The 20,059-nt window shown below is 42.8% G+C and overlaps 1 protein-coding gene across 12 annotated transcripts in view; it reads left to right on the top strand.

Moving 5' to 3' along the window:
- Nucleotides 1–20,059, top strand: part of LOC119657839 (potassium voltage-gated channel protein Shaw) — a 354,266-nt gene that overhangs the window by 274,931 nt on the left and 59,276 nt on the right. For all 12 annotated transcript variants that reach the window (XM_038064984.1, XM_038065040.1, XM_038064998.1 and 9 more), the window contains one exon: nt 12,584–12,778. In XM_038064984.1, the coding sequence (XP_037920912.1) occupies nt 12,584–12,778 (195 nt within the window). The remainder of the gene's footprint in view (nt 1–12,583; nt 12,779–20,059) is intronic.

Here is a 20,059-nt window from a genome sequence, read left to right as displayed (position 1 = left end):
AAACTCTGCCGTTCGTGCTCACGGTTGCTCGATGTACTACTCCTAAATTCTCAAGGAAAATGTGCTCACCAAAATGACGACGGCAATGACGCGGCCACTGACTGCGAGGAAACCGGGCGGTTGTTCAACTTATCCTTTCCGAACGCTGCAGCGCCAAATTGCTCTGAACCTGCTCGCGGGCTGGACTCTGCCCAATTCTGATTTTCCGGATTTATTATTTTTACGTCATTAATCCGCCCACACACATTGGGAACACTTTTGAAGCGCGGATAGTATTTCCTGCAAAGATTGTCGGAAGGTCGTGGCAATGATGGCCGGTCCGGTGCGTGAAAGGTGTTGTGCAGGAGGGCGCGCGTACGGGAAGTCGCGTGAAAATCTACTTCTGGTGAGGGTCCGTCGTGGGTCGCGCAGTACACTGTGTAGAGAAAGTTTTCTCGCGTTTTTTTCTTGCCTCTGCTCCGACTCGGGAGGTGGAGATGCGACACGTTTTCGCGATGTTTGCAAGGGCACTCGACACTCAACTGTAGATGCGAACGTGTGAAAATCGCTTGCCGTACGGTCTACTGATTCTTTTGATGGATTTCTCAGTGTTTGGAAGTTCTATTTCTGCCGTGTTGCTCGGACGAATTTTGTCGTTAATAGAACTTCACCAATGGCGGCGATGGCGGACAATTTGTCACTTTTCTTTTTTATCGGGGTCACCACTTAAGTATTACTTTTTAGTGAATTTATTTATACTTGAGTTTTGAAATTCAATATATTTAACTTCCAAGGATGAGTATTAAGTATTTATTTATTTTGAATTTAAGTCACGAGCGAGCCGAAGTGTATAGCGCCACGGTTGGATACAGAAGAGACCGACTTATTTCCATGCGGTCCTTACTGTCCCAACCAACGGCATTTTTTTTACCGCTGGTTCTCCACTCCCCTGGTGCGTTCCGAAAACGAGTGAGTGGAGAGTTTCTGAGTTCAGCGCCATCTACCCGTCCGCATCCGCAACATCCGAAATAAATTTCGAATGCTGCAGATCCTGCCGCGCCACAGACCGGTTTCCTGGAGAAGAGCCACTACACCATATATTATAGCGGCCATCCAGTAAACCATGTGCTCGGAGTAGGTTTCTTAGTCAGCCAAAAAATGAAACCTGCTGTTATCGGCTTTGAAAGTATAAGCGAACGGCTATGCACTCTGCGCTTGCGAGGCAAGTTTAGAAATATAAGCCTCATAAACGTTCACGCCATTACAGAGGAGACTGCAGAGTCGGAGAAGGATACCTTCTACGAGGCAGTAGAAAGAGCCCTCGAAGCCTGTCCCAGATATGATATCAAAATCATACTTGGGGATTTTAACAGCCAAGTAGGGAAGGAGCCCGTATTCAGGCGATACGTTGGCTCCCATAGCTTACACGAAAAAACAAATGATAACGGACTGCGGACTATTCAATTAGCAGGGTCACACGAAATGGTTGTTGGAAGTACCTGGTTTGCGCGGAAAGCGGTCCACAAACATACGTGGGCCTCTCCAGACGGGACCACTTTAAACCAAATTGACCACGTGTTGATCGAACGCCGCCGCCTCTCAGCCTTGATGAATGTCAGAACATATAGGGGGGCCAATATAGACTCGGATCACTATCTCGTTGGCATGGTGCTCCGAGCTCGAATAACAATACCACCTAGAATCCCCTCTGACAATCAGGTGAGAGTGAACACTGAAGCCATCCACAACACAACCCTCCGCGACACCTATAAGAGGGAAATGGATGCCGCAATAACCGCAGTCAATAGAGGACCTGGAGATGAAGCATCAACTAATGATCTTCACAACCACCTGAAGAACGTTATCATGGATACGGCCACAAATATACTTGGCCCCAGTCGCAAAAGGAGTCGGAACGGCTGGTTTGACGATGAATGTAAGCTAGCAACGGAACGGAAGAATGCCGCATACCGAGTAATGTTGCATTCTCAAAGAACGCGGGCACGCGCAGAGACTTATCACGAACTCCGTCGAGCGGAGAAGGGACTTCACAGACGGAAAAAGGAAGCCTGGCAGAACCAACAAGTCTGTGAACTAGAAAAGTACAGGGAGCAACCGCACCAGGCGCGGAAATTTTACCAACAAGTCAGCAGGATGAAGTCTTATACACCTCGATGCTCATCCTGCTGAGACAAAGAGGGAAATCTGATTTTCGACAGAATGGGCATATTAGAGCGATGGGTTGAGTACTTTGATGAGCTACTGAACAACCAGAACATCGGCGAGTTGGAGGTCCCGCCAACTGAAGACGACGGACAAATACTGCCACCACCAAGTTTAGGAGAAACAGTCCGTGCAATTCATCGGCTAAAAAATCATAAGTCGCCAGGAGCCGATGGAATTACAGCCGAATTGGTTAAATATGGAGGCGACCAGTTACACCAAGTGGTTCATCAACTTGTGCTCAAGGTATGGGACAGCGAATCAATGCCTGACGATTGGCAGCGAGGCATAATCTGTCTCATACATAAAAAGGGAGATATCACACAGTGCAGCAATTATAGAGGTATCACGTTGCTGAGTACCATCTATAAGATATTCTCCACTATCTTGCTAGGCCGGATAGCCCCATACGCCCGGAACATCATTGGCCCATACGAAAGAGGCTTCACTCCAGGCAAATCAGCAACAGATCAGATTTTCTCTCTGCGGCAGGCGATGGAAAAACTGTTGGAATATGGACAACAGTTGCACCATCTGTTCATCGACTTTAAAGCCGCCTATGATAGCATAGCCAGGGTAAAACTGTACACGGCCATGAGAGAATTCGGTATCCCGACGAAATTAATAAGACTGACTAGGCTGACCCTGACCAATGTGCGAGGCCAGATAAAAGGAGCAGGATCACTCTCAAGACCATTCGACATCAACAACGGTCTACGACAAGGGGATGCGCTATCATGCGTCCTCTTTAACCTGGCCCTCGAGAAGGTGATCCGTGATGCTGAGGTAAATGCAAGAGGTACGATCCTCTTCAAGTCCACCCAACTACTGGCCTATGCTGACGATATCGACATCATGGGAAGAACCACCCGAGACGTTCAAACTGCCTTCCTCCAGATCGAGCAGGCGGCGCGAGATCTCGGGCTGCACATCAATGAAGGCAAGACAAAATACATGGTGGCAACGTCAGCACCGAAGACGAATCAACCAACAACATCAAACCGCACTGGTCAAACACAAGCACGAACAAGAATAAGGATAGGGGAATACAACTTTGAGACCGTTGACAATTTCTCCTATCTAGGGTCGAAAATCACAACCGATAACAACTACGATGATGAAATCCGCGCACGGTTGTTGTCAGCCAACAGAGCCTACTTCAGCTTACAAAGACTGTTCCGCTCGAAACGTCTCACCATAGGGTCAAAGCTCTTACTGTACAAGACTATGATCTTGCCAGTCCTCATGTATTCCTCGGAAACTTGGGTTCTTAGCAAGAAAAATTGCGAACTCTTGGCCGCGTTCGAGAGAAGAATCCTCCGAAGAATTTTTGGCCCCCTACATGAGGATGGACGATTCCGTAGCCTACACAATGACGAAGTCTATGAGCGATACCATGACCGTCCGGTTGTGGATAAAATCCGGCTGAATAGGTTACGGTGGGCGGGTCACTTAATCCGTATGGATGAAGATGATCCCACCCGGAAAGTCTATAAGGGCAATATCTATGGTAGGAAAAGAAGACGAGGCAGACCCTGCCTAAGATGGAGCGATGGCGTGGGCCAGGACGCCAGACAGCTTTTAGGGATATCGAATTGGTGGACCTCGGCGCAAAACCGGGATGTCTGGAGTTCCTTATTAAGGCAGGCCTAGACCAGATACCGGTTGTTGCGCCGTTGATGATGATGATGATGATTTTAAGTATTCATGTGAACTGTAGGTTCTTCCCATTATTAAATTACTAAAAATTTCATTTGACCGAACACGTACAACACGTGAACGAAATATTTAATGTATAAATTAAAGGGGTCAAGATCAGTATGCAAAGAAAGGAGACGTTGGTCTAACTTCACAGACGTGGAAAACAAACCACTCCAGCGAAAAACAAAACAGACAACACGGTCTGATACCCTAAGTCATCTCGGATGGCAGATGATACTATCAGCGAATAGTCCGCAGTAGTTCCCAAAAGAAGTGTATTTTTATATCCATTCAAAAGGAACACACATTTTCTATATTTTCTACTTTTCAAGTAAATAATAAAATTTTATATTGGACGGTATTTACAGTTTACAATTCAGAACACAGAAGAGTTTTCCTGGGCTTCACAATACATATATACTGATAGGTGTGAAGTAGCATTAGCAAGAAATTATTTCTTGGTGCTGCAAATCAGCCCCATTTTTCTTTGAGGTTTTGAAACATTGAGCACCAACGTTTCTTCATATATCATTTATATGCGACAGTAAGGAGTCCATAACCAATCCCATAAGACCTTAGTCCACTTTTCCCCTAATGTTTCTTAGGTGGCATATTCGTATCACTAGATGAATTCTTAGACCTCTAGATTTCCTTTCACGCCTTATATGCACTCTCCTCTTGAATTTATGGAGTTAAACTTCCTACAAGGAGTAGCCATTCTTTAAATTCTTGCTTTTACACACCGGTGGAACTGGCTGAGCTCATTCTTCGGTCATTTACCCTTCACCAATATTTCCACCACTCTTAAATCGCAGTTGCTGCTCATATTATGAAACAACACGATTGCCCAGCGTATTATTTCGCACTGAAAAAGCCACTAAATTTCGTCATTCATTATGATGGTCAACTTCGTCTAGATTTGCTTGCTCGCAATGTCAAGAACCCAGAGTACCGGTTTTAATCTAATTAAGTTAACAATTTCATAAAACCCTGCAAATTGAATATCACAAATTTCTATATGACCACCTGGACTAAGGTGCTTGACGCCCGATCTCCTACCAACAATTCCTTTTACACTTCTCTGCCTCTAAACACCAATATTTCTTCTCAGTTTTATCTGACTAGAAATCACTTAAATGTCAGTGTTGATCTGTAATGACTTGAATAGATTTAGGGAAACTATCCTAGTGGCCAGAATCGACCTAGAGTTATTCCGAAAACTTTAAAATTTATCGAGGCGGGCTGCGCGGTTACGATACAGACGCCTCTGCTACTACCGAAATTTGAACCGCGACCGTCCGCTACCACAACCTAGCATCCTGACCACTAAGCTATCCGGACACGTAAATATTGAAGCCCCATCAAAATATTCCATCGACATGTGCTTGAACGACTCTGTGATACGCAGGCTCGGAAGTCAGCGAGTTCCCTTTGAACACTTTAGTACCTCTAGATAGACTGTTATGGCATCGATGCAATAGACGGACAAGCATGTGCTAATCCCCGAAACATGTCCCAGTTACCGATATGAGCCGTAGGGGGTACACGATTGTTTTGCTTACGGCATATTTTGGAACTCCGCACTGTTAATTGACAGTACATGTCACTCGGCGCATATTATTGATGCTGCTATACCCCACAATAGCTGCATTGAACTGAAATATGTGGAGAAGAAGGCAAACTATGAGCCAAAAGGTAAAAAAAAATACAAACATACTTTCAATTGAGACACTTCAAGCAAAGTAGAATTAAGAATACACATGGATTGAAGTTTATATTAATCGCTACAGCCAAATATTTTATTTTCGAGCCGCCATTCGATTACGTTTATTGCCGAACATCATGAAATTGACGCTTCGTTCCAATTGAGATACGTTATATTTTGTATTAAACAATCAATTTACAAATGTCGTAAATGCATTTAATACCATACAGTTCATTATCAAGTCTATCCTGAAAATAAAAACCAAAACAAGCCGTAATACCGGGGCTGGGCGCTTAAAGATAAAGATTTTGTGTTCATCTTATGTGAGGAACCTTCTACGCACGTTTTTCTTTTCGCAGATAGCTATAATATAAATTTAAAATGTTCCATCATATATTCGCAAACTTCCAGATATATGTACCAATTATAGATATAAATATTATGCTCACGCAACTAATTTGCTACATCTAGAATTTATTACAGTTCACTTACGAGTACAATGGTAAAATGCTTAGACTAAACAATTACATACGTGATTGTCCGCTCGCAAAATGATCGCACATGAATTCTTTGGAAATAAAATTGGGATGTCAGGTGTTTTCACGAGATCGGAAATGCACTAGACTGCAACCTTGTATTCTTGTGCAGGCAAGTTAACCCTTCGTTCGTTAACTCTTCCTCTGTTAAGTGCGATTGTCCCAATCGCTACAAGTATGGCAAGTCGTTAAACTTTATCTGGCGTGGTTGTCCTTGGTGGGGACAGCACGACGGACTTTTGGCATCGATCGTTTCCGATTTCTCATGATGGGAGGAGGGTGCTACAGTTACAGGGGCAATTACTTTCGGGCGTTCCTGGCGAGGGCAGGCGACTTTAAGGCTAGGAGCAACCTTTTCCGATTCTTGTTCCTTCAAGGTGGTTTGAGTTTGAATGAAAATTTTATTTCCTAGTTTCTTGTTTCTGCAGGGATTTTGAAAAATTAGAGGAAAAAGATTGAAACTATAAATGATGAAGCCACCCTGTGGATATTCAGATCGGATTATAAAAGCTGAATTTCCTTTGTGTTATTTGTACTGAGTTCCTTCATCATTTCTAATGAAAGTTTCTCATGATATTCGCTCTCGCTTGCCAGCAACTGCAGTATAGGGGGAAGTACCTGAATTGTTGAAATTTCTCTTGAAATGAAGGTTTGCTTGTTAATGGAGATCGTGGAGTTCTCAAATTTTACTAAAAGCGTGCCGTTTAGGGGACGTGCTATATTTTCTGAAATTAAATCACGGAAAAATTGATTAAGCACTAGGGTTCCATCTGAGATTTCTTCAATTGAGGGTATGTCCTGATTATTTGCGCGGTTACTTGTTGCAAGCAGACTTTTAGGTAGGTAGGTAGGCTTCGTTCACATTTCCAATTGCTTATTTATACTATATTTTTTGTTTACAAAAAGACAATTAATTTGTAGTTTTACATTTTTTCCCTTATATTTGTTCGTTGTTTTTAAGGCTTTGTGGAAAACAAAACAAAACCTTATTAAAATCGATTCAATGCCTCTCCGTCTGTTTGCCTGTCTGTCTGTCACACGCATTTTTCTCCAAAACGACTAAACCGATCGGAACGAAATTCGGAGAACAGATACGAACTATGAAATTCCACGCATGTGGCACGCGGGTGGCATCAATTTTGGTGGAATTTAAGGAGGGGCTCCCCATACATGCAAAGCGGGGATTCAAAACGTTTTTTCACCGGATATAGTTGTAAAGGGTATTAAATGAAAGGTCTCGATTAGTAGCAATTGACATTAGTTTCGGCATGAAGTGCAAAGCGTATGAGTAAGGAGTCAAATTGTACGCACTTAAAGTGAGACAGGACTCATTTTCGGAAACTACCCAACCTAAAAATCCGAAAAAAAATGAGGATGGTGCGCTTAGATGAAGTCTAGACCGCAAAATATGTCCCATTCCGATATCTGCTCAAATAAACTCTCTAATAGTATATTACTACTTTTTAGAAATTTACTGAAAAACCTCCCTTAAATTCATCCTAGGATTTCCGGATTTTGTACCAGCATAGAGGATAATCGTATATACGTGCTTAATTTCGTGGAAATCTGGTTATTAACGCCAAAGTTATAGCAGTTCAAACTTAGCAATTTCGCGCAAATTAACAGCATCCTAAGCCATGCAAATAAGATGCTGACGTCATAATTACCCGGAATAATTGACATTCGCGTGAAATATTAAAGTCGCATTTATTTATTATCTGCAGCCCTTTTTAAGGTTTTGTGTAAAACACTTAGGTGAAGTCTAATCTTCGGGAGATGTCCCATTCCGGTATCTGCTCAAATAAATTTACTAATAGTACCTTCTTCTTTTTCTTCAGCCTTTGTCCCGTTCACAAGCGGAGTCGGTTCGTCGTGATCGGTTTCGCCAATTGGCTCTATCGAATGCCTGATCTGGGTGCAACCTCAAGGCTTTTAAATGCCCATCCAGCGTATCAATCCACCACTGTTTAGGCCTGCCTTTTGGTCCTTCACCATCGACTTCGATGTCCAGACCAATTTTGGGAAGTTAATTCTCGTTTGCACGAATTGCGTGACCATACCATTGAAGACGCCTCTCTCGCAACTTTTCCACGATCGGTGCAACCCCATAACGATCGCGGATATCCTCATTTCGGATGTCATCAAAACGTGTCAGATTTGAGATGTTTGTTGATACGTCGATCACAAACAACACCAGTTGTGGAACGCCACTTCATCTAGGTTGCGTTAATACGTGAAGCAATTTCATAACGCAGTTCTCCATTGACTGATAGCGTTGACCCGAGGTATTTAAATCGTTCAGTTCTGGCCAGATCACTGCCGCTGACAGTGATTGTGCCTGTTTCATGGGGATCGGTCTCAAAAATTCAGCTTTTTTAGATTCAATCTGAAACCGTGCTGCATGAGCCGATCGATCCATTTTTGGACACGTTGCTCGGGATTATTTTTGCTATTAGGTGCTAGGAAAACATCATCTTCATAAAGCAGTGTATAGGGCGCTGGATGTTTGATGTTGCGTGTGATGGTGTCCATAGAGAGGAGTGGTGAGAGGGCGCTTCCTTGATGAACACCAACAGGAATACGAAGCGGTTTTGATACACCCGCCATACTTCGAACTTTACTTTTCGGTAGAGCAATTGAACCCAGCGCACAAGTTCTTCTGGAACTAAGTGTTGTCGTAAAGCATACCAGATGAGTTCACACGCTTTCTCTAGATCCAGAAATGCAATGTAAAGAGGGCGATGCTTCTCACGGTGTTTCTCCATGAGTAACCGCACAGTGTGTATTGCGTCAGTAGTTCCGCAGTTTTTGACAAATCCGGCTTGATTCACGGTTATTTAAAGAATTTCGCGAATACGGTTGTCATGAATGCATTCAAAAGTCTTCATGGTATGGGAAAGTAACCGGATCGGACGGTAATTTGAACAACCTGCTGGACTACCTTTCTTTTTCGATATTAGAACAGTGGTACTTTCTTGCCAGTCAGATGGTGTTCTTCCTTCTTGAATAACCCGATTAAAGAATTCACTGAGCCGCAGTGTTGGGTCCCACTTCTTCGCTTTCCAGAGCTCAGATGCGATGTCATCAGGTCCTGTGGCTTTCCCCGATTTAATTCGTTTTATTGCCTCCTCGACTTCAGTTGCGCTGACAGTTAATTCCTTGGGTGTTTTACGTAGGTACCTGCCGTGGAGACCTAATCCTACGGTCCTCTTCGGACACGGATTGATTTCGTGACCACAATCAGAGCCCCACTGAGACAAGCAACAACGGTACCAGTCTATACCAAGTGCATGGCTTAGCATTCATACTGATGGATGCAAGACATACCTAAATCTCTACCGAACTAAGAAGTACTAAACCCGTGTTGAAACGCAACACCACACCGAGGCCCGAAGGTCTCTTCTCGCTTGAGCATAACTACAACCGCCATGAAACTTCCACTAGGGGTCAACCGCAAATAACCGAGCTGTACTCACATACAACGGGAGTTCACCCGTAGTATGAGAGTGCAGGAGCTATCCCGGTTCCCATGGTACCAGTATACCCCTGGTAAGGTTTCGTCACCAATTACTACTTCAGATGAATCCCCGTGCAGACTCGAGTCTGATCGCCCTGATTAGGCCTTTGGAGCATTCGCCTATTGCATCACGGCCGACAAACCAAAGGAATTACAGCGTCTCCCGGTGGCACCACTATGGAGGCTCCCTCGTCCACTTAGTTTTGGCTTGGCTGACAGGGTTGCCGCCCCGTCTTCCTCACCGCCACCTCTGAGCACCAGTTGCGCTGACAGGTGGAACTGGTCTCAATGTCGGCAATGATTGTGCAAGTGGAGGATGAGCAAATTCTTCAGTTGAAATCTGCTCGAAGTATTCTCGACACCTATCCGTTGGGTCTCGATGGTTGGTAACCAAAGTACCGGTCTTGTCATTAACGCAACAGAAGTATTCGATAGCCTGTGTACGTTCGTTACGGCGTAACGATGTACCGCTTACCCGGCTTGGTGGTCCCGAGGGTTACAGAGACCGCTTTGTGGATCGTTTCTTTCATTTGGTTCCATGATTCTTCCACATTCGTAATGGTCGGCAATCGTAAGAGTGAGATTATTTCTTCTTTCTTCGCTGTTTTATCGGTCGCTTAATTTGCAGAACGGCAATCAACGGCCGATGTTGAGGTGCTATGGTCTCATTGGGAACGACTTTGCAATCAGTGACAGTGGCAAAATGTTGGCGTCTTATGAGAATATAGTCGATTTGCGTTTTACTGTTCCCACTATAAAATGTAGGAAGATGAGACAATCGTTCGATGAACCATGTATTCATAAGTACAAGGTCATGGGTGTCCGCAACATTGATTATACGCTCGCCACCCTTATTGCGCGCTCCGAACCCTTTTCCCCCATGGAACCTGTTACCGTCTGTCTTTTCACCCACATGACCATTAAGATCGGCGACAATAATAATATAGTCGCCAGCAGGCACGTGACAAGTGCTTTCATCGAAAAGTTGCCAGAAGGCATCTTTCTTGGCATCAGGTCGACCTGTCTGCGGTGCGTAAGCGGTGAAAAAGTGAATAGTGCAATCAGGTGATATAATGGTGAACTTCATCAGCCGATCATCAAATCGTTCGACTTCTTTAATGGCATCACGGAAACCCTCTGAGATGGCAATGTCAACACCATATTGAGTGTGTGGGTTATCAAAATAGAGAAGTTTATAGCCATTTTTACCCCGTTCGCGTTCAGTGTCGCAGCTTTTGACACCAGACCATCGGGTTTCTTGCAGAGCGCAGATATCAATACGCCTTTTCCGAATGGCTCTTGCAAGTTCCTCGGTCTTTCCGCCGTCCATGTGTCAAGAACTTTGCCCATTTCTCGACAGGACCGGGACGTGTCCTGCCTCGTCGACTGAGGCGGACCCCCTAGCATTTCTCCGAGGCTTGTGACCCAATCCGATCATCATGTTTGTAACGACATTGTATGCATTCTCTTGATCGACCTGTCGCGGGACCTATCACCAAGAGAGATCAGATAGGATTTAGCATAGTCGAATAACTCCAACTATACTCTATCTACCTCTATCTCTTTCCCTGATCTCAGCATTTTATTTTTGTTTTACTGAGGATAGTACAGAGTACGTTGCCTCAAACCCTCCTCCTTTACCTGGGCTTGGGACCAGCATACTATGTTAATAGCTTGGCGGAGTTAAATTTACTAATAGTATATTATCCACTATTAGAAATTGACAAAAAACTCCCCTTAAGTTCATCCTAGGTGTACTAAATTCTGCACCGACATAGAGGACAGTCTCGTGCATACACGTGCATGCGTTCTATGAAAATCCAACTATCAGTCTCAAAGTTATAGTAGTTCAAACTTATCAATTTTGTGCTAATTAACAGCATCCTAAGCCAAACAAAAAAGATGCTGACGTCACGTCAATTGACGAAAATAATTGACATTCGAGTGAAATATTAAAATTCCATTCAAGAAGGATCTAATTCTCCCTAACCCTTTTTAGGGTTTTGTGTAAAACAAAACCTTATTAAAATCGATTCAATGTCTGTCTGTCTCGATTTGTACTTACTATCCTTACTTGTACTACTGACATTAGTTTTTTTAGTGAATTGCAAAGCGCGTGAGTAAGGAGTCAACTTGTAGTTGGCTTTGAAAATGTTTCAGACAATCTTTTTTGTTTTAACAAATGCTCTCGCCATGTGGAAGAACCTATCTGCCACCATTCTTTCAATCTATCTTACCTATAATTACGCAGTACTTTCCTCAATCTGTGTACTCTCTTTAGCCTCTCTACTGGCCTGACAGTCTGCTCTGCCTGTGCACATCGCTTACATGAATATTACAGCAATATGTTAAATATTGCTTATATTGTTTCTTCAAGTAAATAAATAAATAAATGTCCTATCCAGGTTTTATCTTACACGTTGTTCCAATATATATATATATCTATGCATATATTAAATTTCTTAGCGTGGAATAGACTTGACTTTTCTATTCGTTAGTAATATTTATTAAGCTTGCAAATACCGATATTTCGGGAACCACTTGTTCCCTTCATCAGTGCTAACAAGCATTGATAAATATTACTAACGAATAGAAAAATTGAGTCTTAATTATTTTAAATAATTTCATCGCTAGAAACACTGCGACATTGCACTTAGATATTTTTTTAATTATTTGAATTATTCTGATAAATTCTAAAAGCGTCTCCCACCCTTTACTAAGGAAGCATTCTCTTCAACTCATTGGTTGATACTCCGACCAAGCTCACGAATGTGTTATTCGGCAAGATACCGCGTCACAGCTAGCTATGCAGAAATGTATGTGTAACACACTAACGATGTATATTGCAATGTAAAATATTCTCCACAAATCTAATGGAATTTACCTACCAAAATAATCGATTTTCCCTTATTTTCGTTACAGCACAGAGATACTCAGGAAACATTAGCAGTCTTAGATAGATTAGATCTAGATACGGAAAAGCCATCAGAGGAGGAAGTGGCACGTAAATTCGGTTTCGAAGAGGACTATTATAAAGGAACATTATCATGGTGGCAGAATATAAAACCTCAGATATGGTCCCTGTTCGACGAACCATATAGTTCCAATGCAGCCAAGGTAAGCAGAACACCTACTCGACACTCGCCTGTGACATGTATCTGCACTTTGTGTGTGTACAATACACGTTAATGTTTTCCACCGAACCGTGAAGTGAAAAATCATAATCGCCTATCGTGAAATTAAAAGCTTCCCACGTACTTTTAAAACCTTTTTCATGCATCATACCGTCTCCGGGGCCATCCAGATCCCCTCGCAATTTAGTCGACGGAACCGCATACAGAGACTGTCATATAACGTGTCGACTGAAAGGGATTTTCTTCGGAAAAGTAAGGAAACTGAGCCTCTTTTAAACCAATTCTTCGAAGTGGATGAGATATGAAAGCCCTAATCTATGTCGTCGAACAGCAGCTGTTTGGAAATGAAGTGGTACTAGCATTGGGGAAGTAGAAATCTGCTCTTCTCGCCTTTTGAAATCGTACGTACTTGGCTTTTTGCATAATTAATTCCAATGCAGTCCCCTGGCCTTCAGTTCAGCTTGCACGAACAAGCCTGCAGTGGTGGAAAGATTGTTGAAATACGGCATTTCGTGAGCGCCATGCAATTACGAATGCTATTTTGCAAAGTGCATTTTCCCATCAGCAGCCAACAACCAGGTCCACACCGTCAGTCTGTATTATTTATCTAATCCACAATGTACATTCAGCCATAATTCCCACTTTTCGGTTGAACAGACGAAACGTCCTCTACCTCGCCATTGATTTTCTCTCGACATTTTATCCATCTCAGCTCACAATACAGCTAAGCAAATAAGAAAAGATAACCTGACGCCTGGAGCGTGCCCGTTTCGCGCCCTGCACCCTCATTTCACTTCGCTTCAGTTTTCGAATCGTTTATCTAGATTACCGCTCGCGGATAATGAAAACAGAATTTAATGCAGACCTCATTTTCCGAGGAAAATGCTAAAAAAATCACTTGGATTTATTTCTCACACTTTTTAATCTGTGATGAAAAATTATGACTTGTTTCTTCATGATTTACATCCAAATGGTGTTTAATTTTTTCAATGCCCACCCACCGTCGCATTTCCCCAGCGGACGCGAAATCTTCATTTGATGTTGAGATATTAAGTAAATGAGATTGTCCTGGCATTCCTGAGGCCTCGTTATCTTTCATCGTAATTTCATTTTTTATTCTGATCATTACCATGATGGCACTCTCTTCTTAAGGGTAATTACAATTCATTGATTTTTTTAAATGATGCCAGCACTGGCTACTCGAGTTTGAGCTCTAAAGTCCTATGTGTATAGTGGATTTCCGTTACACGAAATATGTAAATTGCCTGTTCCATATACATGGCCATTTATAACTAGTCCCCGCAGCTTGTCTGGTCTTAAAAGCCGTCCAATCATTTGAAACAACCAAGCAACACCTAGTAGACATTGCACTTTAGACGTTCCTTCAACAAAATGTACCCCTAGCTGTAATAGACCCCTGGACATCGCAGTAGTCGCTCTCCTCACCAAAAAGTGAACCAAAGCTTACAGCCACTGAGTTTCTTCTCGAAGCTGTTGAATACCGCTCAACGGAACTATAACACCTAGATCGTCAACTGTTAACTGCGGCTCTAAGCACCAAGTACTTCCGTTTTCTACTTGAAAGCAGGCCAGTCATCATGTTCACAGACTATACCCCTGCATTTGGACAGCGAAACGGCTAATCGCTATCCGAGTATTTCTAACAGTCCATTAAAAAGAAAGTTAATGCTTTGTCCAACAAGTACAACACACGTTTCACATAGTCAGCACCGAGATTCTTCTGATGACCTAAGTGATGTTGCTGGGTTAAGTAAGCGACCTGAGTGAAGGTTACATGAGACAGAAAGCCTGCAGCTAAGATAGGAGTGCCCATAATAAACTGCCAAGGAAAAGCTCGTCGAAGTCCTGGGCCACATTATGCGCGGCTAATCCAAATCCACGGTTCCTGGTTGACAAGAAGCCAATTCCTTGCTTGCAAATTGATTCAAAACCACCAATCGAGCACACAAAAGCAATTTGATAACCGATTCTCTTATGAATTCACACAGATCCGACGCTGAAGTTGCCGCTAGTACTCCACCGATCTTGAGGAAATAACACACTTAAATGATCAATTGTTACCAATTGTAATTTCTTATATTTTATTTTTAATTAATCATTATTTATGTTCTTAACTTAAAATTATTGTAATATGTTGAGAAGCTTTAAAATGTTAAGTGAAGTACAGAAGGTCTTTTCAAAAGAGTTTCTTTGACTGTCTAAGAATTGTTTGCCAAAGTAATTGCCGACTCTTGCCTGTGTCAACAACTAAGTACGCTTGTCACTAAAATTGCTAGTTCCTTTACGCTATAACGACATTTGGTGTTTTTTTGGAAAGCTTACTTGGCTACTCTTCGTGGTGGGGTTAGGTAAATTTCTAAAATATATGGTATTATTAACTTTATTTAATCAGATATCGGAATGGTACATATTTTCAGGCGTAGATTTCGAATAGATGCGCCATTGTCAATTTTTTCAGATTTGATAGGTTGTGAAAACGAGGCCCATGACACTTTCCGGGGTACACATTTTAGGTCGTCACTCTCCCATGTTTCACCCAGTACTAGAGATAAGATCAGTTTGGAAAAGTGCCTGACCATATTCTATCAAGAAAACTCTTGCACTCTCCCTTCGCATATATGGGGAGTTTCAACCGTTTCCGAGTAAGTCCGGTATAACACACAAACGGACAGACACACTTTAAATCGATTCTAATAACGTTTTTCCCATACAAAGAAACATAGGGTGGATTCAGGTTTCTATGCATAAAGTACTCCAGCTTCTGCGAGTGTCTTTCATCTTTGCGTATGATATCCCAAAAGCCTACTACCTTCCTTCGATTGTTCTTGGCAATGGGAAGAAGCATTCGTCACCCTTAATGGAATAGTGGGTACTACTGGATTTCATGGCTATGAAAATCCCTTTTCATGCACCGATTCGCTAAAAATATCGACAGATATTAAAATTATGTTGAATAGCATCGGTTGTCTGCAGGTAACGTTTTTATGTTAGTAACGTAAGGTGGGGAAACCGCTACCACTCTCGACTTCTATTCACTTCATTGTTAAAGTTCTTCATTCCGCATTATTACGGCAATAAGGTAATAAGCAGATTATAAATCCTCCAATACCTCAACTTAGCTAACTACATCCGCTCCTTCTCCGGGCCATGGACCTTAGTGAAATGGTTTGGGAAGCATTGGCAATAAAGCCAATGTTCTTGGTTTGGCTGGTCACCGCATTCCCTTTATCAGCATTATTAGCCAAAGCATTGAAGATGCTGATCACTTCAGTAGCGTTGATTGCTACACCAAATTCGATTTTAGCCGCCTTCGGCGCTTTGTCTAAAATTTAAAAATGTAGTTGAAGGCCCTACCAACATCAAGCCAAAACTGTCCTGTTAAGCTTTTTCCTGTACTGCTAAAAAAATCCAAAGACTTCGCATAGAGTGATCAGTGTGTTTTGGCGGGATATAAGCTATTCAAATAGTATGTTGGTGCCAATCCCAGGTAAAGGAGGAAGGTTTGAGGTAACGTACTTTGTACTATTATCAGTAAAACAGGGGCACAATAGTTCTTCAAGGACGCGGTGCGACTTTCCCTTAACAAAATAATCAGTAAAACAAAAATAAAATTCAGAGATCAGGGAAAGAGATAAATAGAGTATAGTTGGAGCTATTCCACTATGCTAAATCCTACCTGATCCCTCTTGGTGACAGGTCCACCGACAGGCCGACCAAGAAAATGCATACAGTGTCAAATGGCGTCCACCTCAGTCGACGCGAGAGCATGAGCCCCAGTCCTGTCAATCAATGGGCAAGGGTTCTTCACCCATGGACGGCGTCAGGACGTAAACAAGTTAGTCCAAACAAAACGAGCAAATACGTGTCTGCACGTTAAATGTTGGTACCCTAACTGCAAAGACCGAGAAACTCGCAAGAGCCCTTCGCAAAAGGCGCATTGATATCTGCGCTCTGCAAGAAACCCGATGGTGTCGTGCCAAAAGCTACGACGTTAAACGCGAACGCGATACAAATGGTTATAAACTTCTCTATTTTGGTAACCCACATACTCAATATGGTGTTGACATTGCCATCTCAGAGGGTTTCCGTGATGCCATTAAAGAAGTCGAACGATTTGATGATCGGTTGATGAAGCTCACCATTATATCAGCTGATCGCACTATTCACTTCTTCACTGCGTACGCACCACAGACAGGTTGACCTCATGCAGAGAAAGATGTCTTCTGGCAACTTATCGCTGAAAACACTTGTCACGTGCTCGCTCACGGCTATATTATCATTGTCGGCGACCTTAATGGTCATGTGGGTGAAAAGACAGACGGTAATAGGCGCAATGGGGGAAAGGGGTTCATCATCAAACGATTTATAGTGGGAACAGTAAGACGCAAATCGACTATTTTATCATAAGACACCGACATTTCACCACCGTCACTGATTGCAAAGTCGTTCCCAATGAGACCATAGCACCTCAACATCGGCCATTGATTGCCGTTCTGCGAATTAAGCTAACGATAAAACAGCGTGAGGAACGCATTGGCCGCAGCGCATTAAATGGTGGTGCTTTCGTGAGAAGAAAGAAGAAACTATCTCTCACAAAATTACCGACCATAACGAATGTGGAAGAATCGTGGCACCAAATGAAAGACACGATCCACAAAGCGGTCTCTGCAACCCTCTGGGTCACCAAACCGGGTAGGGGGTACATAAACCGAGATACTTGGCTTCGGAATGATAATGTTGAAATGAAGATCCGTGAAAAGAAACACCTCTACCAGAAATTTCTCGAAGATAAAACGCCGGTCAATTGACAAATTTATAAGAATGCCAACCGGGAAGCAAAGAAAGCAGTCGCTATCACCCAAGCGAACCACCACAAAAATCTTTACGATAAACTAGACACTCGGGATGGCGAGAGGGAGCTGTATCGACTTGCTAAAAGCCGCAACGAACGTACACAAGACATCGAATACTTCTGTTGCGTTAATGACAAGAACGGTACCTTGCTTACCAACAATCGAGCCGCAACGGATAGATGGCGAGAACACTTCGAGCAGATTTCAACAGAAGAATTTGCTCATCACCCACTTCCACAACCATGGCCGACATTTGAACCGGTTCCACCAGTCAGCGCAACTGAAGTCGAGGAGGCAATAAAACGAATGAAATCGGAGAAAGCCCCAGGACCTCACGATATCGTATCTAGGCTCTGGAAAGCGAAGAGCTGGGACCCAACACTGTGGCTCAGTGAATTCTTTAATCGGGTTATTCAGGGAGGAGGAACACCATCTGACTGGCAAGAAGGTAGCACTGTTCCAATATGGAAAAAGAAAGGTAGTCGAGCAGAATGTTCAAATTACCGTCCGATCCGCTTACTTTCCCATACCATGAAGATTTTTGAACGCATTCTTGACAACCGCATTCACGAAATCGTTGAAATAACCGTGAATCAAGCCGGATTTGTAAAAAACTGCGGCACTACTGACGCAATACACACTGTGCGGTTACTAATGGAGCAACACCGTGAGAAACATCGCCTTCTTTACATTGCATTTCTAAAAGAGAGAAAGCGTTTGACCGTGTGCCACACGAATTCATCTGGTATGCTTTACGACTATACTTAGTACCAGAAGAACTCTGCCCAGAACTGAGCGATTTGAATACCTAACGCTATCATCCAATTGAGAACTGCGTTATGAAATTGATGCGCGAAGCAACCTGGATGAAGTGGCGTTCCACAACAGGTGTTCTTTGTAATCGACGTATCAACGAACGTCTCAAATCTAAGATTTACCGCAATGTTGTCCGTCCTATCGCCCTTTATGGTTCTGAGTGTTGGCCGACTATAAAAGAGAATGAACGGTGTCTTGCGGTAATGGAGACGAAGAAGTTTCGTTGGACTTGTGGGGTCACACGTTTTGATCACATCCGAAATGAGGATATAAGCGATCGTTATAGGATTTGCAGCGATCGTAGAACAATTACGAGAGAGGCGTTTTCTATGGTATGTTTTCCAAATTCGTGCTAACGAGAATTCACTTGCCAAGATTGATCTGAGCAGCGAAGACGATGGCTTGATACGCTGGATGGGGATTTAAGAGCCTCGAGATTGTATCCAGATCAGGCATTCGATAGAGCTTAATGGTGAAACCGATCACAACGAGCCGACCCCGCTTGCGAACGGGACAAAGGCTGAAAAAAAGAAGGAGAAGAAGATAAGTGGCGAACTGGGTTGGTCCGCTAGTCGGTTAACTCTAGATATGTTGATCAGACGGAAAAAGTGGCATAGTGGATATGTTACACATTAAGAAAGGGTGATATTTCCACTGCTGGCTATGACATACAATAGAATCGACTAATCCAAAGTGTCCAATGTGCATTTCACCCTAAAACCCTGGGGAGTGCTGTGCTGCTCTACATAGTTTACCTTTTAAGAAAGTCCTGAAGTGTCTGTTGATTTTCTGTGCCGACTGAAAGTAATGTAATCTGCAACTAAAATAGTACAACAATTACGTGTCCGCTACTACCTTCCCAATGGAGTGAAACAGTCTAGAAAACGTGTGGTAGAAAAAATTACTTGCTGTCCTATAAAAGAGGTAGCATAACTCACTTCAGGATAAATTCTGAAATTACCCTGCCCGATTTTATGACAATAGAGTACGAGCCTTTTTATTTCTCCATTTCACACTTTGATAAAAGATTTCGTGCATTTCTTTTGTATAATGCGAAAAGAGCACTCCAGGCAGGCTATTCCTGTTTGCTCAAAGGTAAGAAATAACGAAAGTGAATCGTAATCTACAGTGTAGGGATATGGTTAATGATGTAAGACCCAAAACAGGAATGTTTTCCTCCTCGTCGATAAAATTTTCGAAATATTCTTTTTTCATATACTGGATTACCACTTTCATTGCATTCGTTGATTTTTTCGAGTAATGTGCACAGCGTCTTGCATTCTTTTCATGACTCCTCCATCCTCCCTTCCAAGCGATAAAATCACAGATCCATCCACGCTTTATCGGTTCTGTAGGTTTCGAAACTCCCTTACACGCTCCTTCTAGGTGATAACAATGGGAATTTTTTTCGAGCACTCTCTAGGGACACATTTTCCTGGCCTGCCTGACAATGACTCAAGTTTAGCTTTTGGAATTTCTTAAAAGCCAGCCATCGGCCGGAACCTGCCATATGGGCAACGCCACTGTCATGTGTTTTCTTGCATTGCCGCTACTGAAATTATCTTTGCTGAGAC

This window comes from Hermetia illucens, chromosome 1, assembly GCF_905115235.1.
Source record: "Hermetia illucens chromosome 1, iHerIll2.2.curated.20191125, whole genome shotgun sequence".
Classification (NCBI taxonomy): Eukaryota; Metazoa; Arthropoda; class Insecta; order Diptera; family Stratiomyidae; genus Hermetia; species Hermetia illucens.
This window is presented reverse-complemented; position numbering and strand designations above follow the sequence as displayed.